General features: G+C 37.9%; 1 protein-coding gene across 4 annotated transcripts in view; it reads right to left on the bottom strand.

Annotated features, from left to right (window-relative positions):
• CHST15 (carbohydrate sulfotransferase 15) overlaps window positions 1-23,120 on the bottom strand; it is a 129,545-nt gene that overhangs the window by 43,028 nt on the left and 63,397 nt on the right. For all 4 annotated transcript variants that reach the window (XM_020964083.2, XM_020964080.2, XM_020964081.2 and 1 more), the window contains exons 2-4: window positions 10,004-11,100; window positions 8,562-8,901; window positions 4,310-4,456 (exon numbers count right to left, since the gene is read on the bottom strand). In XM_020964083.2, coding sequence (XP_020819742.1) covers window positions 4,310-4,456; window positions 8,562-8,901; window positions 10,004-10,543 — 1,027 coding nt within the window. In that variant the 5' untranslated portion in view covers window positions 10,544-11,100. The remainder of the gene's footprint in view (window positions 1-4,309; window positions 4,457-8,561; window positions 8,902-10,003; window positions 11,101-23,120) is intronic.

The raw sequence follows: 23,120 nt of genomic DNA, 5'->3' as shown, positions 1-23,120 counted from the left end.
AACTATTTTTTTAGCAAAGAATTGACAAACTCTCTCATGCTGTTCTTGAATAAAAGATGGAAGAACGTAGGCAAGATTAATTTGGGAGATTCAGAAATGGCTGAATGGTTGGACCAAAGGAGTAGTCATTAATAATTCAATGATTATCTTGGGAGGAAGTCTCCAGTGGATTTCCTTTAAAAATCTGTCCTCACTCCTGTGCTACTTCACATTTGTATAAATCATGTGAATAAAATACAAGATGGCTTGTAAAATCTGCATATAACGCAATGTTGGGAGAGATGGCTAATTCACTGGATGATGAAATTCCAGAAGTTCTTGGCAACCTAGAACACTGGGCTGCATCTAATAACATGATATTTGATACAAATGTAAAGTCTTATACTCGGGTTCCAAAAATTATAAGGACTAGATGGGGACAAAATGGCTAGGAAGCAGCTCATTTTTTTTTAAGGACAAAGCAGCTCATCTTAACAAGATCTGGGTAATTTGGTCAACTGCAAGCTCATGATTTGGCAGCCATGAAAACTCATGCAAACTTTAATCTTACTAGTAAGAAAGGTATTATGCCCAGGACCAGAGCTCATTGGACTCTGGTCAGACAACACCTATCATAGTGCCTAGCACATAGTGGATACTTAATAAATGCTTATTGATTAATTAATTGGTTAGGTCATATCTGTAGAGTTGTGTTCAGAACTGGGTAACCATAGTTTGGCAAGGGCGTTGATAAGCTCATGATAATCCAAGAGAGAGCAACCAGGAGAGTGAAGGACCTCAAGATCATGTCATGTAAAAATAGGCTGAAGTGGGAATTTCTAATCTGGAGAAGAGGGAAAAGTGGACATGATAGGTGTAAAGAAGCATTTGAAGGGCTATTATTTGAAATGGGATCAGATTTGTCCTGTTTGGCCTCAGAGGGCAGGGTGCAATAAGAGGAAGCTGCTTAAAAAGGAAATTTAGGCTTAATGTAAGGAAAATCTTCCTAACAATTAAAGATAATTAAAAGTAGATTAGGCTGCCTTTGGACTGCTTTTCACTGGAGGTTTTCCAGGAAGGAGTGGATGGCCATTTATTAAGTATCCTGTAGAAAGGGTTCTTCTTCAGGTATAGGTAATGTCTGACAACTTCTGAGGTCCCTTCTAGATTTTAGATTCCATGACTCCTGTGATCCTATGAATTATCTGACCACAAACATGATTACTGAAGTACTAAGTACAATTTGGAACATCTGAACTTTCAAAGAAATCCATCTTGGCAGGAGCCCATTAAAATGCCTCAGAGACCCATCATGTTTAATTATCAACCGCTTTTGTAAAAGTAGATCAAACCTGGAGGCCAAACTATTCTGCACAGTCTCTCTCCTACTACTTTCTGTGTACTACTTTCATACCCAATCCCTAACTTCATGGCTTGAATGTTTAACTATCTCATCAGGATAAGGGAAAGAGCAATAGGAATGCCATGAGGCACCTGGTAATGAAATCAGTCTAATATCAAATCATATTGATAAAATGGGCAATTCAATACAATAACAGACATTTATTAAGCATCTGCCCTGTGTGGAGCACTGTCTTGGGCATATTAGAGGCAGGGTTGTACAGAAGGAATGCTAGACCTAGGTACAAATTCTACTTTTGATGCTTCTAGTATTTGGAAGATGTATGACTTGGGGCAGACCACTTATACTCTGAGTTTTGGTTTCCTCAACGGTAAAAAGGGGGAGAATAATATCTGTAGTCCTCTCAGGTTTGTAGTAAGGATTGAATGAGAAAAGTGTTATGAAGTATTGTAGAAATATCAGTTATTATTATTATTATTAGGGGATACTCTAAAAAGGCTTGCAAAGATTAAATAAGCTCACATGCACTTGAACAATTCATATGCCCTGAAATGAAACTACCAAGCTGCCACTCCCTTGCAGATACAGTCTTACTACTTCAGACAAAAATCCCAGCACTGGACTTGTTACCATTGACCTGGCTGTTTCCCAGCTTTACTGTGGACTTATCTGTAGGGCAGGGCTTTTAAGTAAGATAGCACTAATGAACTCATGATGGAACTGTTATGACTATTAACCCTATTTCCGCATTGTCCAGTGACCAGTCCAATCTCCCTGTTTTCTGAGAGTGTGTGTACTTCTGGACCAGTATTTCAGTAAATAATCCATGAGAGTGGGACCTATCTTGCTTTTTGTCATCTCACCAGAACAGTAGATACTTGGTGGGAGACATATGGTTTAAGCATGGCTATAAGGGCAGAGGTACAGAGCTGGTCAAGTTACTGGATAGAGGTGGTAGCTAATAATGATTATGGCCTCAAATCTTATCTGGGTAAATTTGTGCCTTAAAGGGAAGTCAAGGCTCCATCCAATAAGGATACAAGATCTTCACATTCACCTAATTTGGTGGCATAAGCCGAAATAAACCCTTTTCAGACAAGGCCACAAGTAGAAGAAATTTACTCTGGTCTCTTACTGCCAGAGACTTGGTGTTTTCTGAGGAGAAACTCAAGTGATTAAATATATGTCTGTCCCTTCGGAAATGATGGGTATAATTAAATATCCATGTTTCAAATGGTTGCATTTAATCTTAATCACTAACATATTCATTTTGTTTAATGATCAAATTGCTACAGGACAAGCAAAATATACCAATTTTTCACATGGGTTTGAGCAGATAGTTTGCATTAAATTTCTCTCTTTCACAAAAGAATGTGTGCATATTTTTACCCTGAGATAAATGAAACATATGATCATCTTTTTGATATTTTCACAAAATATTCTAGTGGACTTACCAGAAAGATGATCATAAATAAATCGATCATATTTAGGAGGTCTAAAGGAATGGAATTAAAAGCATCTCTGATTTATGAATAGATTTTAATCACAGAAGAAGCATTAAGACAGTATTTCTTCTAAGAGTATGCAGGAACATATACATTCCCATTTTCAAAAGAAAATTATTCAATCGATAGCTTTTTTTAAAAAAATCTGTTGATGAGATTTCTGAGTTTTCTTTTAAAGGCAGGAGGAACCAAAGAGAGATCTGAAAACTCCATGTCAAGCTCAAACACTCCATTTAAGCAGCGATTGCAATCCACAAATGAAAGCATCATTTAAAAAGCACATACCAGTAATAACTTTCGTCATGGCTGAGCCCAAATGCAATACAAATTCTTAGAAGCATTTTTGTTTTCAAAACGTGACACAGTGATTAAACATTTCGTGTGAGATAAGTGTTGGGGAAGGAAAAACAAATGAAGCCCTCCCCTGGAACCTTTGTAGATTTGGGGTATATTGTTTCTCTTTGCACAATCTATCACGCAGCCCAAATGATCAACTTGTTACTCCTCACATTCCGTTTCCTAGGCTCTGAGTCTTTTTATGTGGCGCCTCCTCCTGCTTCATTTTTTTTTTAATTTTCAGGCAATTGGGGTTAAGTGACTTGCCCAGGGTCACACAGCTAGTAAGTGTCCAGTGTTTGGTCTGAGGCCAAATTTGAACTCAGGTCCTCCTGACTCCAGGGCTGGTGCTCTATCCACTGCGCCACCTAGCTGCCCCCTCCTGCTTCATTTCTATCTGTTAAAATCCTCATCTTACTTCAGGGCTCATCTTTTATGAGACAACTTCCCTGATCTCCTTAGTCTTTAGTAGTCATTCCCTCTTCCTCCAGTCATCCTATATATATACTTATCTGTGTGCAAGTTTTGGCCCTCAGTAGGATGTAAACTTCTTGAAGGCTCTTTTTTTATTTTTATTTTTTGGTTCTATCTTTGTATCCCTAGTATCTAGCATTGCGCCTTGAACATAGCAGGTGCTTAATAAAATGCCTGTTGGATTGTCATGGATAGCAAATGGCAATCCTCTTGAGGACAGACCTTAGCACAAGGGCTGGAATCTTTTGCTGTTGTTTAGTCAAGTCTGACTCTTTGTGACCCCATTTGAGGTTTTCTTGGCAAAGATACTGGAGTGCTTTGCCATTTTCTTCTTTAGCTCATTTTACAGATGAGGAAACTGAGGCAAACAGAGTTAAATGACTTGTCCAGTGTCACAAAGCTACTCAATGTCTAGCTGCCCACCTAGCACATAGTAGGCACTTAATAAATGTTTATCAAATTGAATTGAATTGACATGGACTGTTTTGGCTTTATAGTTCCAGGATGATGCCTTACCCTTACCCTTAAGAAATGTTTATGATATGAATGGGATTTTCAGGTCTTTTTGTAGGTGCCATGACCATACGCTTAAACCAAACCATCACTCTAGACAACAGTGGATGTGACTTTTCAAGAGCGGCAGGTACCATACCAATAACGATATGATTCATCTTGCTGTTCTCTGTCCCTGAATCACTCCGAAGTCCCTTGTGAATTTCATGGGCTGCCAAGTCAAACAAATCCAAGTAATCTTCCACTGGGGAGCGGTCACGAAACCCATCTCTCAGTCGCACTATTCCTAAACAGAAATGGAAAGACTGTGAATGACAGGGAAAAGAAACTAGGAGAAGCCCTCTGTTTCTCTCCTTTGGATTGTACTTGAACCCTCCATCCCCATCCCTGCCACTAGACTGTAAGCTTCATGAGGGCAGTATGATCTCATCATAGTAAGGGCAGAGATCTTGGGAGTCAGAATGCCTGGGTTTGAGTTCCGGTTCCAATAAGACCTACGTGTTTGACCTAGGACAAGCGACCCCTTGACATGTTTCCTCATCATCAAATTGGGAAGAGAGGGTAATATTTGTTCTACCTATTCTGCGGGCTTATTGTAAGGAAGGAGCTTAGTACATTAGTAAAAGGCCACACAACTAGCAAGTGTGAGATTAGTGCAGTAATTTAGCTTCCAGTGTTAAATAAATGTGAAGTATTATATTGATACCACTTCCATAGCACCACACTCTCTCTGAGCATGATAGGTTCTCATTCACTAATTTAATGAAAGTCACTGAGAAAAGGAAAATAAGCCATATTTTCTTAGGCAAATTTTAGTGGGTAATCAGATGGGAAAGAAGACCCACGAATGATTAAAATTCTTTTTATCTGTAGCTGCTTAAATAAGTAGCTCTGACTTTTCTGTGGGAAAAAAAATCATTTTCTGTGTAGTTTAGATGATGGAAAACATCATTAACTAGGTTAGTGGAGGTTTTAAGCATAATGTTATACCTATTCAAGCACTGTAAACATTTGAACTTTGTGAGGCATGTAAAGTTTAGGTATACTTGCAATAACTTAGGCATGAGCAGTATATGAGGCATATATTACATGTAATAGAAAAAGCAATGGGGGGGGGATGCAAACCAAGTCGAAGGACAGACCAATTTGAGGTCTATCATGATTATAAATGTTACTTCTCTTTTTTCCAGTGATGGTGACCTCACTGATTACTTAGGCTGAATATTTTTATTAATTTGATCGTCCTTTGAATTCACTGAAGTTATTTTAATATCACTGATTCATAGGATCAGGATGTAGAGCTAGAACGGCCCTCAGGGGTCATCTAATCCAATGCCTTCATTTTACAGATAAGGAAACTGGGCCCAAGGAGGTGAAATTACTCATCCAAGGCCACACAAACATAAGGTGGGGCTTCACCCGAGTCTTGACTACGTGATCATTACTTTATCCATCATTCCATGATATCTCTCAGTTCATTTAAGAAACATTTGTTGAGCACCTTCAATGTTCTAGACACAGAAAAGGATGTAAAGACATGCTCCATGTCCTCAAGAAGCTTTGCAGTTTATTAACATAGAAAGCCAAAACTTGCTCCTTTTGGTTTATAATAAAATCTACCTATAGCAAGATTTATAGATTCCTGGAAAAGAACTCACGGATCATTTAGTCTAATACTATTTTGAACATGAGGCAAGTGATGTGAATTACTTGGCATCATACAATTAGTCAATGATGGAGCTGTAACTAGACATTGCCTCACTTGTCGTGTCATAGTTCCAAAACTTTTAATAAAATCACCAAAACTTAAGGAAATAAAAAGTATAAACTAGAAAGTCGGAAGACCAGTGTTTTCAGGTAGCCAGAGAAGCACCATGCAGCACAATTAATAAAGACTAACCCTACTTTCTCACGGCAGCTAGGTGGCACAGTGAATAGAGCACTGAGCCCATAATATGAAAGACTCATCTTCATGCATTCAAATCTGGCCTAAGATACTTATAGCCATGTGACCCTGGGCAAGTCACTTAACCCTATTCACCTCAGTTCTTCATCTGTAAAATGAGCTGGAGAAGGAAATGGCAAACCACTCCAGTATCTTTGCCAAGAAAACTCCAAATGGGGTCGTGGAGAGTTGAGTATGACCTAAAACAAGTGAAGAACAACAACCCTTTCCCATAGATCCTGATTTTGCATGCCACAAAGCTGGGGGTCACTAAGGGACAAAAATGTTCTCCTCTATGTATCCAGCTCTCTGATACAGGAGACAGTGTTCAAAACTGTCTGATACCCAGAAAAGAGATGAGAAATGTACCTCCCTCCCTTCTTTGCAGAGGTGGTAGAGGAGTGAGGTGTCTTGGTTATGAAAAAGAGGACTTAATAGATTTGGAAACTGAGGTCATATAAAACAAGAGGGATTAATAGAAAAAAAAACTTTAAATATCTAGTGAACAACTAAGTCCATGGAAATCATAGCACCCCAAAATTATTATTTAGCAAAACGCAAGTGAAAAATACCCTCTTTCTGTTCATAGCACTTTTAAGTGTGAAGGAGTGATTGAAAGTTAGCCAAGAAATACTGAGAAGGATGTAAAACTTTAAAGTTGGACTAAAAGTATAACTTTTAAAAATTCCGTTCTAATGAATATGGAACCATTAAGTGGAAAACGCCCACTTGGCAAGTACCAAACTCTGGCATATGATTAGCATTTATCACCCTTTAGGACTGAATGACCAAAAGTCTCCTGGCAGAAAACAAAAAGGTTAAAGAAATAAAACAATGATCTGAGAGCCATTTGGTACTAGGCTAGGGCGGGGCAGGAAGCAGCCCAAAGAAAACTTACACAATCAGACTTAGAGAATCATCAGAAGAGACCAGTTACTTCAAGCTCACCCCTCTCTTCACCCCCTCTCCTAGCCCCTCGTTCTACCTGTACCCAATTTACAGATGACAAGACTAAGGATCACAGCAGCGGACTGATTTTCCCCATCACAAAGTTGAAGATCAAAATCTACATGTGATCTGCAGTACAGCCATATCTATCAGAAAACAGAGGAATAGCTTAATGCAGAAGAGGGGCCCTCTGAGCGAAGGTGATACAATATAGAGGACACACATCACAATGGGTGACTGCACAGTGGTAGTGATTAGTCTGAGCCTCATTTAGCTCTGGCTGCCATAGATACCCAAAATAAATGTCATAAGCAAGAGCTAACTATCAATCTGAAATGATCCCCGTATACTGGATGAGAAACTTTATTATTATTTTCAATAGCTAGAAAAAGACAAGACTAGAAGAATTTTTAAAGTTAATACAAACACTTATCATACTCATATGTCCTCCAACAAAGTTTTATTTTCTATTCCCTCAAGTAGAAAAAAAATTTAATTCTTTTAGGTTTAATTGAAAGAGGCGAGCTAGCGCCATGTGCTACCTTGTATTACTAGTTATCTTTGCATGTGTAAAAATATCTTATCTCCTCAGATGAAATAATGACAGGTGAAATGCTTTGCAAACCTTAAAGTGCTATACAAATGCTACTATCATAGAGATAATTATGGTAGATTTTATGTATATATACATATACATACACGTATGTATTTATAAAGCACTTGATACCAATTCTCTCATTTGTTCATCAGCTCTCCCCGTATAACTATTATTCCTGTTTTACAGATGAGGAAACTGAGGCTGAGAGACTTAATGACTTGCTCATCATCACTCAACCAGTATACGTCCAAAGCACAATGCTAACCAAGGCCTCTCCTGCCCCTCAATCTAGATTTCCTTTGAATATACTACACTGCTTCCCATACATACCATAATGATAAGTGTTGGCATCTTATCGTCTACAATTTTATGAGGTAATGTAATGTGATGGAGAGAGCATAGAACTAAGAATCAAAAGCCTTGAGTTCTAGCCCTAGCTCCACAGAGAATTCCTAGCTGTGTGACCATGAACAAGGCACAACCTTGGTAAGGCCTTCGTTTCCTTATTTGTAAACCAAGGATACATGTATTATCCATGTCCTGGAGATGTTGTGTGCAAAGAACTTTGCAAACCTCAAATGCTAGAGAGGCATGAATTGTTGCTGCTGTTGCAACAGTTACCACACATGCAATAGGTGCCTTACGTTCAATAGGCGCCTTACGTTCAATAGGCATTCACTATTCCCTGATCAGATGGACTGAAAACTAGGTTCTGTGGTTTTAGGCAAAGCATCTAACTTTACTATCTCAGCTTCTTCCTCTATCCAATAGCCCTATCTTTTGCCAAAGCTTCCCAACAGCGCTTCTGTTAGGAGAAAATGATAGATTAGAAAATGTTCTGCCAAGTCCAAAACACCTTTCACAGTAGGGATGCAACATGGGCCAACGGGCCTTACTTACCAAATCGTTTCCTTGTCCACCAGTGTGGCTCTTTAATGGCTGAGAATTTCACATCTGGGTGCAACCGGAGACGATCATACAGATCAGTCGTCCCACACTTTGGTTGCCCGATGATGTAGAAATGAGGAAGACAACGTAGGCGGTAGTGCTTCTCTTTGAAATGGTACAAGTGGTTCCAAAACTCTTTTCTGAGGTAATCAAAGGTTGACCGAAAATGCTTTGAATACAGTGCATAGAGGTTGGTCATGTAAGGATCTGTCGTATTTTTCCCTGTGTATTCCTCATACCAACAGGGATTTTTACTAGTTGGAAGAAATTTGTTAGGGATTACTGAGAACATCTGCAACAACAAAAGAAGGTGATTTTAGATAGTTTATTTATTAATACCACCCCCCTGGGGGGGGAACCCTGCAGCTACCTTAATATGATAACATATATGTTCCAAGCCCTATTTAATTATGCTTGAATATAAAAGGAAATTAAAAGAGATTATGATTTTCAATTTTCCCCCTTTCTCTTTCATACCTTTTTTGAGAGGTGGACTAAATTTTAAAATAGAAATCAGCAGGGGGAAAGTGATAGGTGATGACCCAAGCCAATGCCTGTCTACAATTGCTCGAATTTCTGTCATAAAAGAGCAATCAAATTAAAACAAGTCAGCTGAAATCTGTGTTACTAATTAAGTTCAGGAATGCTGGAGACAAGAACAATGATTAGGAGCACTGATTTAGCTCAGGGTGGAATCATAAAATCAAATTTAACTCCACTTTTAAATTCTGAATTATGGGATCTGCATGAATGACTACAGCCCCAATTATCAGTTTTCAAGAAAGACAGAAAGCAATTATCAAAAGGGTATTTTGAAAAATTTATTAGTCATGGCATTTGGGACATTACAAGTGAAATAGCACATTATTTAAGTTCCATAGCGCTTGACTTTGGGGAGGTTGTCAAGTTTTCCCTGTTTGAACTGAGATTTTAAAATGTATTGAACACGCCAGCAGCAGAGATTAGCTAAGGCTACCTGTGAGAGTGTGTCTGTAAAATCTGAGAAATTGCCAGGCCAGGACACTGGAAAAGGAAATGTTGGAGGAGCTGGGTTGTCATCAGGGTCTTCCACAACTTCATGCTGGGTTCTCAGCCCTTCCTCACCATTAAATAGAAAGAGCACATGAGTAGGAGTCAGGACACTTGGTCCCTAAGTCTCTGAGTAACCTTGGGAGAACCTCTTTATCTCTGTAGGTAACCCCAGTTTTTTTTCATCTATTAAATGGGGAGGTTAGAATGAATGACCTCCTAAGAACTTTCCTGTTGCTAAATTACAGGAGCCTAATTATTTGTCCCTTTTTGCTCCAAACCAAAGTTAAAAATTTTAAAAAAGGAAACCTTGGTTTCTCCTTTTACAAAAAGGGACAAGAAGTAAAAATTCAGTGGATACTTACATGCAGTTCCTGTTTCTCGAGGTCTTCTAGATCTGGGAGCTGCCTTGTAGTAAATTCAACCTTTGATGTGATTGTGTTGATAATTAATTTAATGTTTGGATAATATTTTTCATATGAGATATTCATTAAAAAGGGTTGGTGAAAATCTTTCAAATTCCTCAGGTATTCATCATCTGCTAAAGCTGGATTATTGGGAAAGCTCCTATAACGCAATGATGATGGTATGAGCAGGAGTTCATGTTTGGCCCCAGTCAGTATATATGACGCCATCACCAAAGTCATTATTATCAGTCCACAAACAAGGCTCCATCGCTTCCCCTTTTTGAAGCGAAAAAGCCCACTCCAGCTTTCGTTGTTTTCTGTCCTTACTTCTAAAACTGCAAGCAAGTTCATCTGCTTGCTATCCACTCGAAACAGAATTTTCTCTCCTTTGCAGATGGGACACTTGTGGTGACTGTGATAGGGTCCTCGGCAGCTAAAACACTGTGGGTGCAAGTCATCAGGTAACAATTGTATGCAGCAGTTAACACAGTGCCTCATATTATTGCCTTTTTTATCGCTGCATCAATGAGCCATGGACCAGCCATCAAAATTATTTCTAACACATGCAAATTGGGTTGTAAAACTTTAAGTACAATTTGTAATTACATGGATTTGTTGGAAAGCTAAAGAAACAAAAACACAAATAAAAATGAGCTGAAGCCAGAGAGTTAAAGAATGCACAAACACATTCTTTGGTTAGGCCCAATATGCAAATGAAAGGAAAATAAAAAGATCTTCAATTGGCATGTTTGGTTAAAGTTCACCACAATCATGGAAAACTCTTCGGATTGAAATATAACTGGGAGTGTTGCTCAAGTTTTTCCCATTGTGTGCAGTGAAGTGGAAGAGATGACACTGAAAGGTATCGAAATACATAAAAAATTAGAAGATATCATTTTCTTTCCATTGATGGACACTTAGATGTATAAATTCCATGGAGAGATCCTTTCAGATTTTTTTTTTTTGCTTTTTTTGGGTTCTCAAGTATTCACAATCGGAAAGTATCTTTGAAAGGTTTTGTCTTCTTGGGAGACATTAAAGATCTTTCAGATTACCTAAAATGAAAAATGTTAAAGTTTTATTATTTGATAACAGTAGTCTGATAATCTTCATTTCTTTCAAAGACAGTTAAGCCAGCTCAATAGCATAAACAGAAACCCTACAGAAGAATTCATTTATAGGGTGCTCTAAAGTACAGGAAGGGCTTTCCTCACAACAACTCTGTGACATGAGGAATAGAAGTATTATGAAACCCATTTTACAGAAAGGGGAACTGAAAGGTTCAGCAAATTACTCATGATCACACAGGAATCAAAATCCAATGCTCTTTCTAGAAGGAACCCTCAGTGATTCACATTGGTACCATGGGTACCTACATCCACCATCATTCTTCTAACACCAAGCCTCCCCCACTACTTGCCCACGAAGCAAACATCTCAGTTCTTCTGAAAGCCTTTCTTGGTTATCTCTGCCTTGTTAGAAAAATCTGTTGTACCTCTGAGTTCTAGTATGCTGAAATCCTTCTCAGGCTCACATAGAGCATAAGGCTTGGCTGAATTAAAATACTGCTTCCATTTCTAATCACTACAAAGCAATGGGAGCAAGAAGAAGGATGATGGTTAGGAAGACGGAAGATGAGAAAAAATATTTTTCCAATAAAATCAGCAACTTCTTACTAATAGCTAACTTTTATTGTCATTTTGGGAAGAAACTCATACTTAATGAAAACACAGAGAGTGGAAAGGCCTTTTGCAAAGAGAGTATGCCATCCAAAAAAGCATTTGACTTTAAGTTATTAGACAATTACATTCAGCAACAATATCCAATATATAGTATTCCCATGAGTAACATAACACTTCAGACCTTGAAACAATTTCTCATTTTCATCATCAGTGGTGGCCATAAGTTTTCAGAATCTTTTCACAGAATGCTATGGTTGTAAATGGACTGTGGCCAAGAGAATTCCTTTTAATCCTGTGATGGAAGGAGGGCTGGAAATCAAGACCTGGCTTCTAATCCTGGGCAGGCCATTAATGAGCTGTATGGCATGAAGTGAGTCATTTGAATTCGGAAGCCTCAGTTTTCTTATCTACAAAATGAGGGATCTAAGCCAGAAAATCCCCAAAATCCTTTCCAATGCTAATATTCTATGATTTTAATTAACTTTTTATTGGTTGAAAAAAAAGTACCTGACTCAACATTTAATTCATAGCCAAGAGAAGAGAATCATCACTTAGTCTTTGGGTCCTAAACACCACTCTCCCAATGTCCAAGTTACACTTAGTCAAGTAAAGTTGAGAAGACAGTTATCAATTTAATCAGAGGAGCAAGTACTTTTTGTATTCTCAGTTTCTAGAGAAAGAATATACAAACATACACTGTCAAATTCAACTTCAAAGAAACTAAGTGTACAAATAGGTTTGTGTTTGGGCACAGAGTTTATACATCATTTGTCATATTTAACACAGTGAACATACTGATGTGTTTTCTGTTCTTATGTGTGATTATTAAAACCTGCCCTCCTTTTTGCTTCAAAGGAATTTTTATTATGCACAGCTTCTAGCTGCTGTCAGAACTTCCTGTATGGGAAATACCTGTGTCAGAGTGGCTATGGATATTATCCTTTCCTTCTAATGAGGAAACAGAGGCACAGAGACTTTAAGTGTCTTGACACTTAAAGAGGTCTAGTCTCCAGACTCCCAGGTCAGCGTTGTACCTAGTCAAGAAGAAGACACATTCTCGATTTTACCCTAAATCCATTCTTGTTGGACAATGACCAAAGATGAACAAAAGTAGATGGAAGATGTAAGTGTAAAGTAAAAATGGAGAATGATAAAGAAGGAGGAGAGAAAAGGAAAGGGAAAAGACAGTCTTCCTTCCACTCTCTCCATAGATTTATCAAGGTGAACTAAACCAGGCAGTATTCTCTGAAAATTAACTACCGAATATACTCTTCTTGAAAGAAACAGAGTAAAGTAAACATACAATATAGTCCTCCACATTACTACCTATAGTAACATAGCATATAAGCTCACAGATTAGAATATAGTAACCAAGGAGACTTTAGAAACAATCTGACCCAATCCTTCATTATCCTAAGGAATAAGGCCTAGAAAAGGAAAATGACACCGATGACCACAAAGCAAATAAGTGGCAGAGCTGAGACTGAAACTCAATTTTCTAAATCTAAGTAGAGGATTCTTTCTTTCACAAAACATTGCTATTCCTAGGGCCCACTTTACAAAGGACTGTATCCATGGGTCCCAAAAATTCTGAAGGAAAAGCTGAGGCAATTAATTTGAACTCATTCCTATACACACACACATATATAAATACATAGTAAAATCTATGTGTATGTGTCTTTCTAGTTTTATGTGTGTGCATATATATGTATTTATATAGTCACATCTTTCTCAGATATATATACACACATATACATATATAGACACATCTATCTTAAGATGTAGATATACATGTATTTGTAGAGATGTATATACATATATCAACATCTTTCTTAAGTTTTATATATACAGACATCTTAATATTTAATATAGATATCAATAGATATCTATAGATCTATTTTTAGATATATCTCTCTCTATAGACATACTTTAATATAGATATATCTTAAGAAAGATGTGGATAGATATATAGATGTACCCACATATATGTGTACATATATGTGTGTGTGTATATAGACACACATAAGTGTGTGTCTACATACACATATATACACATTCAAGTCTCTCAGCATTCCAATCTATTCTATACATTGCTTTTAAAATAATTTTCCTTAAAAACAGACCTGATCATGTCACTTTCCCATTCACACAACTTCAGTGACTTCTTATTGCCTCTAAGATTAAATATAAATTTCTCCATTAGGTTTTCAAGTTGTTCACAATCTGGTCCCAACCTCTCTTTCCAGCCACACTGGACATCATCCTCCTTCTTGCACTCTGTGAAGCAGCCAAACTGAACTTCTCTGTTCCTCACACATAACAGTCCATTTCCCACCTCCACGCCTTTGCACTATCTCACATAGCTGGATTATACTTTCCTTATCACCCCTCTTTCTTTAAGATGGAAATCAATCACCATCTTACAGCATGAAGCCTTCTTCCTGATCCCCAGATGCTAGTTCCCTCCCTCTCAAACTACTTTGTATTTAACTACTTTGCATACATTTGGGTTTACTGACATTCCATTGGTATTGTATAAAGTTTTATATGCTGTTGTGGTATCCTCCATTGAAATACAAGGTGCTTTCGATTAGGAGTTGCTTCATTCTTTGTACTCCAGTGCCTGGCACATAGCAGACACTTAATAAGCACTCGTTGATTGATTCATTGTGCATATGCATGGTGCACATGCTTGTGCACGCACACACACACACACACACACACACACACACACACACACACAGAGGCAGACTATTAGGACATAATCCAAATATAAATTCACCAGCACAGCCTTCAGTTCAGTGAGGCTGGAGAGATTTGTTTATTTATTATTTTATTTTATTTTATTTTATTTTGTAGAGGGTAAATAAGTAACATGGCAAGGCAAGTGAAGTAGGAGCTGTTCATTATTTTTTTTAATGGCCCATAATGTCAGAAGCTCTGAGGCTTTGGGTCAGAAATGGGTAAAATGGTATGAGAGTAACATAGGAGAAAAATATGCACCATGTCAAACTGTACTACTATCAAGAGTCCAAGAAAGCTCTGAGGATGCCCCCTGCCCCCCACATACTTCCCAAGGAATCCCTCTCTCATAATAACTGTTTGTTGCCTCCATTTCTAACACCAGGTCATTTGACACTCCCAGTATGAGGAATAAGGACTCAGGTAAACAGCCCATGTTAGGCCTTCTTAAGATGCCCTCAATGAAACATGTCAAAAACCACAGGGTTCCAACTTCAACCTCCTATTTCAATAGTCTTGAGATGTCCCTTGGTCAAAAATGATTCTCCCAATGATTACAAAAAAAAAAAGTGACCTGGCACTTCTTTACTAAAGCCAAGAGAAATTGTAACAATGGCTAATACAAAGACAAAACAAACTGAAAAAGGAGATGCCCACCCACCAAGACTTCAGCGGGGAGTCAGCCAGCACCCTTCCATCTGTTGGCCAAAGTAAAGTCTACACAGATGAAGACCATGGACCCTCAGGCTGTAAAGACAAAAATGTGCAAGGTCTGGACCAAATACATTCCTAACTATGAACAATGATATCTTCTTTCAAGCTCAAAGAAAATCTCTGTAATCTTGCATCTCAGATCTGGAAGGCTTAGCACAAAGAATTTATAACTTGCCTTGTTATTAGTTACTCAGAGTATTTCTCCTTTAAGGCTATGAGATCCATTTTTACAGGTTCCTTCTTTTCTCAAAGCAAATAACACTTTGACTAAGAAGGTCCAAGAAAAACAACAACTCCATCCTTATGATGTTTCTCCTAAGTATGAATGGAAGAAAACAGATTGGGGAATTCATTGGGATGCAGTTGACATTTTCTAGTTTGCAAAATGCTTTCCAAAACAATCTCTCATTTGGTGTAAGGTAAATAGCACAGGTATTATTTATCCTGATTTCAGAGATGAAAAAACTAGGCCTCAGGTTAACTAAGTTAACTCAAGGTCAAGGAATAAGGACTAGAAAAAGCAGATAGATGTTGGGACATCTAACCAAGTATTTTATACATTTTATCATACAGACTTTCAGCTTTCACATGGTTCAACTAATAAAAGGAAGGCGGAGATTTCCTCATTCCTCCCCTGCCAAAAAAGAGCAGATATAGTCAGATAACAAAAGTATCTGACATTTATGTATGTAAGTTTGCAAAGCACTTCACATAAGTTCATTCGAGACTCACAACAATCTTGTGATATAGGTATCAGAAGTATTATTATACCCATTTTACATATGAGGACACTGAGGCTGAGAGAGATGAAGTGATTTAGTCATGGATCAAGCAGCTTAATAAATGTCAGACGCATTTAAAACCCAAACCTTACTGACTCTGAGGGAGCATCTACCCATTAGATGCTGCTCTAAAATAACACAAAATTCAACAAGAACAGCAGTATTTGACTATACTACTTGAAAAAAAATATTGTTACATTAATTTTGAATAATTTCTTATCAATAAATAGTCAACTAAGGCACATCCCAGCACTGGCCACTCTTCTTTACTCAAAATTAATACTTTTATTTTTCCTGTAGTTAATCTATTCATAACTTCAACAATTAATTATCAATCACCAGGCAGATTACAAAGGAGTCTTGACACCTAAATTCATTCATTAAACTAAAGAATACTTAAGCAGAAACTTCAATTAAAATGCATCCAAACCTTGGCTAAACTCCGTACCCTAAGGAGATAAGCTATAATAATTGGTACTTTGTATAAGCTGCATGAGATTAGACCACTTTTCCTAAAATAGAAAGCATTCCATTTTTCAGTCCCTGCTTGGATGGCCTTAGTATTAACCTATGCAACAGAAGTATCATTAGCAAACCATTTATAAAGAAATTGTAATTGAGAGGCCCAGAAATACCACTTTATATTAAGTAATGAATGCCCCCTCAGTATTAGATCAATAAAGGGCATCCAGTTTCACCCTAGCAAACTTATTAAATTATTACAGATATATGCTGAGATGGCAGAAGAAAGGTATCTGAAAAGCTCAAGAGGAATGTGAATAGACTTAAACAAATAGCTCATTTAGGCACAACATTTATTTTTACCCTTTGGGGAGAGAGGAATAAAATTGCTAATTATGTTATCTTCTTTTATATTTTAAAAAATGTATCTTAATTAGCCTCATGTAAAATAGAAAGCCTTCCAATTCTGTCCAGTGACTGAAATCTCTCTTTTGGCTGTTGTAGATAGGAATGTTTTTTGAGGAATGTTCATCAACATAAAGAATATTTTCCAGTTTTGGACAAACCATGCTATAGGATCCTTTGCATGACATGGTCAAAGCACTCAAGAGACTTTGGGGTTCTGAACAGACAAATGATTGTCAAAAACCCTACCTAGAGAGTTGTACTTACTGTAGAATGGCATCCAAAAACCAGAACAAAGCTGCCTTTAGGCTGAAAAGAGTGAAAGAGGGAAGGTAATTAATTTCCAGGGAGGTGCTATCAGATTAATATAATAATATAAGGAATATGGAAGCAGACTAATCCCCTTCCCCCACCCATTTTGAAATATTAAGAAAGCATTTAAAACATATTCTAATCTAAAGCCTTTGGGCATCTGAAATCAGAAGAACATTATCAAAAAGAAACTTTTTCTTAATTCTCCATCCTGAAAGTGTCCTGCTCCCCTCTCTCCAGATCAGCCTCCCAAAGGAATACTTCCTGAAAACCACTGTAGGGTAAGGATCAGACAAAAAAGGAAAAAGTATTTGATTACATCAGTTATGAAAGTATCTCTTGAGTTCACTTCTGACCAGCTGGAAAGGAGAATCCTTAAAGGGAGTAGTCAAAAACAGATAGAATGGTTGTAGGAAAATTATTTTTCCAAGGGTGTACTGAAAGTTATGTGACTGTTGTTCTGTTTGATGAAGCAAAATGTTAACTTTAACCTGAATCCTGTACCTACATTTTGGGATTGTTGTCTATTATTTTGAGAATAAATTGATACCCAAGAGAGATTTTCATATCCATGAGACATCTCTTTCTCTCTCTCTGTCTCTCTGTGTCTTCTCTCTGTCTCTGTCTGTCTCTCTTTCTCTCTCTGTCTGTCTGTCTCTCGCTCTTTCTCTCTCACTCTCTCTCTCGCTCTTTCTCTGTCTCTCGCTCTTCTCTGTCTCGCTCTTTCTCTCTGTCTCTCTGTCTCTCTGTCTCTCTCTCTCTCTCTCTCTCTCTCTCTCTCTCTCTCTCTCTCTCTCTCTCCTTTCAAATTATTTACATTAGAATTACCTAATTGATAAAAATTGTTTCTGGGAGGCTTGTTCCCAAAACACAAAGTACATTTTTTCCATAGGAAGGAGAAGGAAGTTTATAAAAACCACATGCAAGAAATGAGAGAATAAAGCAGTTGGGAGCCATGTGACATAGGGGCAACCAGCCATAGTCACACCATAAGAGGTATAAGTTGTAAAAAAAAAAATTAAAGCACTGCTAGAACAGATGAAAAGAATGGTTTTTAAGGCTTTGGTGAGCTTTAAAAGACATAAGATTTTGCCTCTATAGCTCAGAGAGCAACTGAAGTAATTGACATGAAAATAATTCTTTTCAGCCAAAGATCAGTGAGTCTGTACTTTTTCCTTAAATTATTCCTTCAGTAATATTGAAACAATAGTAGAAAACCGGGGAGAAGGAGTTCCCCTACTATAACACATATTTACGGTCTACTGCCATTCTATATGGAATTATTCGGATAATTCTCCCTCTCCTGATGAAGTCATTACACTCTGTCTCTACCTACAGCTCCTATAATGCCTTTTTTATTTTCCATCTTGCTTCCTTTTGTTGTCCAAGTCCTTCATTTAATTTCACTCCCTGCCAACTACCATCTTTTCGAATCACACTATCACCTTTGCATTGACTTCAACACCGTCTGTGCTTTGCCTAAAACAGAGGTACAGGGGACCTTCTTGTTTAGTCAACAATGTAATTCATGCATACATGTGAGGCAGTATTATTTTTTTTGTCTCATTCTTTATCAAACGCTGAATCTACGTTAACATAATACAATTCAATGCATCTATTATGTGCCACTTACTGAACTTGAAACATACAGGAAGAGTCCAACCCTCTGATTTTCACAAATAAGAAAACGGAAGAAGACAAAAGTGATATGACTCGCCCAGTATGTCATGGCTAGTAAGTGCCTGAAGGTAGATTTGAACTTGGGTCTCCCTGGTGCTCCAGGTTCAGAGCTCCCTCCGATATACAACCTTGTTGCCTTTTAATTTGAAGGTTGGCTTTCTATCCAACCTACCAGGCAGTCTTTTATTTATATAGCACTTTTAAATGTTGCTAACATATAACTGATAACTAAGAAATACATAAAAGGGACCTCCTTAAGTGTTCATAGGAGACTGCTTCAGGAACTTACTCTGAACCTACTTTGTGCTTATTTTAGAAAAAATATATATGATAAGCTTGGTAGTTTGTTTTCTCATCACAAAATACAATTAGAAGCAGGATATTAGAAGAGGAAGTGGCTACTAGCCATGGGTGAACTGAAAGTAGCGAGAAAAGACAACCGGAGGCCTAACAACATGGGGGAAGAAAGAAGATTTATTAAAAAGAGATATAAGAACTAGAAAGACAATGGGGAACCTTTAGTAAAGGGAGACAGGGTCAGACAGTCTTTGAAAAAATGGACCCAGGTCTCCCTCATGCCATGACGAGTCATCAGCATAGAACTTTAGTATGTACTCTGAAGAGTTGGCGATTCCATCAGTATGAGTATTTTGTCGCATAGTGCAGATTAAAACCCCTTACCAATATATGCATTTCTAATCCAAGTATTTCCATAAATACAGAAGAAAAGATCTTTTGATCATCCTGGAGGGCTTACTTTGGTTCTTCTAATATTTTTGGAGGGATATGTCAATGTATCATTCAGGATGTACATCTGAAATCTCCTCTTGAATGAGTACATTCTGACCTCAAGGTCAGAACGCCCAGGGACAGAAGCCCAGCTCCCACACTCCTTAAATCTAACTACGTGGTTTATCGATACAAACAGCCAGTGGCGTACACAAAAGAATAATGTAAGGATATGTGTAACCCTCAAAATAAATGGTTTCACCTGGCCACCCATGTCTCTGCTGTCCATCTAGGTATCTAAGAGGTGACTTGGCATATGTGGGAGTTCCAGGAAACTAGCTCAATCCATACAGACTGCATCACCCATTTTTGATATAAGACTGTCTCACCTTCTTTCTGGCCACACCTCTCTTCCTTCTACTCAATTCTAGGCCTATCCAAGGCACTTCATGCATATGGGTACATGCGGACATATGTAGAAAGACAGGGAGAGATAAGCAAGCAGATGAAGAAACAGACAAACTCAAGCAATCGACAATCACTTATTAAACACCTACCATGAGTCCAGGCACTACACTAGGCCCTAAGACTCCAAAGTCAAAAAAAAGAAAAGAGAAACAATTCTTGCTTTTAAGAAGCTTACATTCTCTCAGGGGATATAACATGTACATGTGTAATTATTTATAGGATAAATATATACAGAAAAATAGAAAATAAATATATAATAGTTAAATACAAAATAGGAAAAGACACTAAGAGTTCAGGGACTGGGGAGGGAGTAAGTCGTGACATGTTGCCAAAGCTATATCTTGAAAGAAATTAGGGATTCTGTGAGGCAGAAATGAGGAAGAGGCATGTTCCAGACATGGGGGACAGCTGTTGCAAAGGCATAAAGCAGGAGATGGTGTATCATGTGTGACAAGTAGAGAGAAGGCCAATTTGGCTGAATTTAAACTTCAGGGAAGGGAGTAATGTATAATGAGGCTGGAAAGATATATTGAGACCAATTTGTGAAGGTCTTTAAGATCTAAACAGGAAGAAAGGAAGGAAATAAGTGTTTATTAAGAGTATTTTATGCCAGGCAGAGGAGTTTAGATAGTTTATCTTATGGGCAATAGGGAGCCTCTGGAATTTATTAAATAGGAGGGGGATAAGGTATGCTTAAGCAAAACTGCTTTGGCCATTGTGTAGATGTATTGGAGCAAAGACTTAAGGTTGGGAGGCCAATTAGGAGACCATTCTAGGATCAATCAGTCTCAATCAGGGCATCCATCCAACCAGCCTCATGTCAGAAGATGAGCATTGAGTTTTTTATCCACTTGGTTCTTCTGACACATAGCGAGACCGGTTTCTTTGGTCTTGCTGTAAATCGAAGAAAACTGCAACATTATGGAGGGGCAATACAATTAGTGGCATAACAGACTAAGCACTTGATTTGGAGTCAGAGGAAGTGATTTTAAATCACCACTTTACCACTTAATATTTGTGTGACCTTGAGCGAGTTATTTTTTCTCCTTTTCCTAATCTATACAACAAAGAAGTTGAATTATCTCTAAGGTACTTTTTAAGTCTGAATCCTAGGATCCTAATGTAGCTACCAGTAGTAGCATTTGGAGATTCTCACCATCAATGAGAAATCTCCTTTTTTGGACATGAGACATCTTCAATGTCCCTGGCGAAACCCTTGTGAGATTAGCTTGATGTTAACCTGGTGGTCATTGTTGTTCAGTTATTCCAGCTGTGTCTGACTCTTTGTGACCCCATTTGGGGTTTTCTTAGTAAAGATATTAAAGGGGTTTGCCATTCCTTCTCCAGCTCATCTTACATATGAGGAAACTGAGGCAAGCAGGATTAAGTGATTTGCCCAGGGTCACACAGCTAGCAAGTGTCTGAAACTGGATTTGAAATCAGGAAGATGATTCTTTCTGATTCCAAGCGCAACATTCTATCCACTGTACCGCCTAACTCAGTAGACTGTTAAACAAAGTTATCTCTTCAGTCGCATCCATCACGACACCTTGTATAATTCTAATCAGTGTGTGTGAGACACCTTATTTCACCATCTGAAGCCACTCAGATATAGTCACACACATGTAGGTACACAAAGATAATACGGTTTACATAGAGTTAATATATGTATATGTGTTTGTGTATAAACATAAATAGTGAGTAGGATAAGTGATCCACACACATGGCTCTTCGCCCTGCAGTGATTTATGAAAGTTTTGAGCTTAGGTTCCATTTCATAATACTGCCAAGGGTGAAGCAAGAAATGGCCTGTAGAGGGGCAATCATGAATCACAGGCTTGTAGGTAGGGATTGCTGCGAAAGGGTGGGGGAGACTGAAGGGAAAGAACTGTGACTTCAAGCAAACAAACAGTTTAGCTCACCCAGATTCAAAATACAATTTCCTCTTTTTTTCTTCCCCCCCCCCCAAATCCCCATGAGATAAGATTTTGCTCTGCATGAAGGGTGAGAGGGACAAAGCCCCTCTTTCTTCTACTGGATGGAGGATACAGAACAAAAGGAAGAATGAAAGACTAAAAAGTCAGGCAGTCCAAGGAAGTTCCTAATCTCACACCTCGTTTAAACCACCTTCTCTTTCTGTGGTTTTATGCTTGAACTGTTTGGATCTGGGTTTTGTGTCTGCTTTATTTTAAAACTCACGGAATACGAGATCTACTGCCAGGACTGAAAAAAGAAAATGCAATGATGTTGGCTTGTTTACCCAACAGTATGAAACAACACAAAGACAAAAATTGGCCCGACTTTGAAATAGGTGAACAGATAACGCAAGCCAGCTGAAATTTCACCTGAGACAATTAATTTGTTAAGGAAATATCAGAGATCTAAGACACAGAGGGAAGAAAGGGGGAAATACTATTCCGCAAAGGCACACGTAAGTACTATATTACCCAAGACAACTAAAATTCTTTAGTATTCTTTACTAAAAGAGTGAAACCATTTATTTGTGTAACATCTAAACTATATAACTCAATAAAACATTACCATTTTTTTTTTGGAATCTATGTTAGCATTTTTTTTTTAGCTTCATAAAAGTGAGTGGCACAGAAGGTATTACTATCTTTTCACTCCTATTCAACTTAATTGCTCCTTAATAGATGTAAGTAAAACTTCTCAGTTTGCTCCCATCTGATCTGGCTGTTTAAAGGGTGATTTAGTTTCCAGAGCTGGAGCAGAGAGCACCTAAATAAAAACTGATGGAACACTAACTTTATGCTGAGCCCTTTAGGACTTCGGCTGGATGATCAATTCAGATGAGTCAGGCTGAAAAACTCCTTAATTAGTTTTCTATGCCACTGCAAAATGAGATAATTAAACAATTCTCTACTTTGAATTAATAATAGTGCACATTTATACAGCTTTGCCATTCAATGAGAAATACTTTTCTGGCAACACCCTTGTTGAATTCAGCAATAAAAATATTATCATCTCCATTTGACATAGGGTTAGAAAGGCACAGGTCTTTTTTTTTTTTTTGGTGAGCCAATTGGGGTTAAGTGACTTGCCCAAGGTCACACAACTAGTAAGTGTCAAGTGTCTGAG

This window comes from Phascolarctos cinereus, unplaced genomic scaffold (genome assembly GCF_003287225.1).
Source record: "Phascolarctos cinereus isolate Bilbo 61053 unplaced genomic scaffold, phaCin_HiC Scaffold_3;HRSCAF=262, whole genome shotgun sequence".
Taxonomy (NCBI): Eukaryota; Metazoa; Chordata; class Mammalia; order Diprotodontia; family Phascolarctidae; genus Phascolarctos; species Phascolarctos cinereus.
The sequence above is the reverse complement of the archived record's forward strand: the minus strand, read 5'-3'. Positions and strand labels throughout refer to the sequence as shown.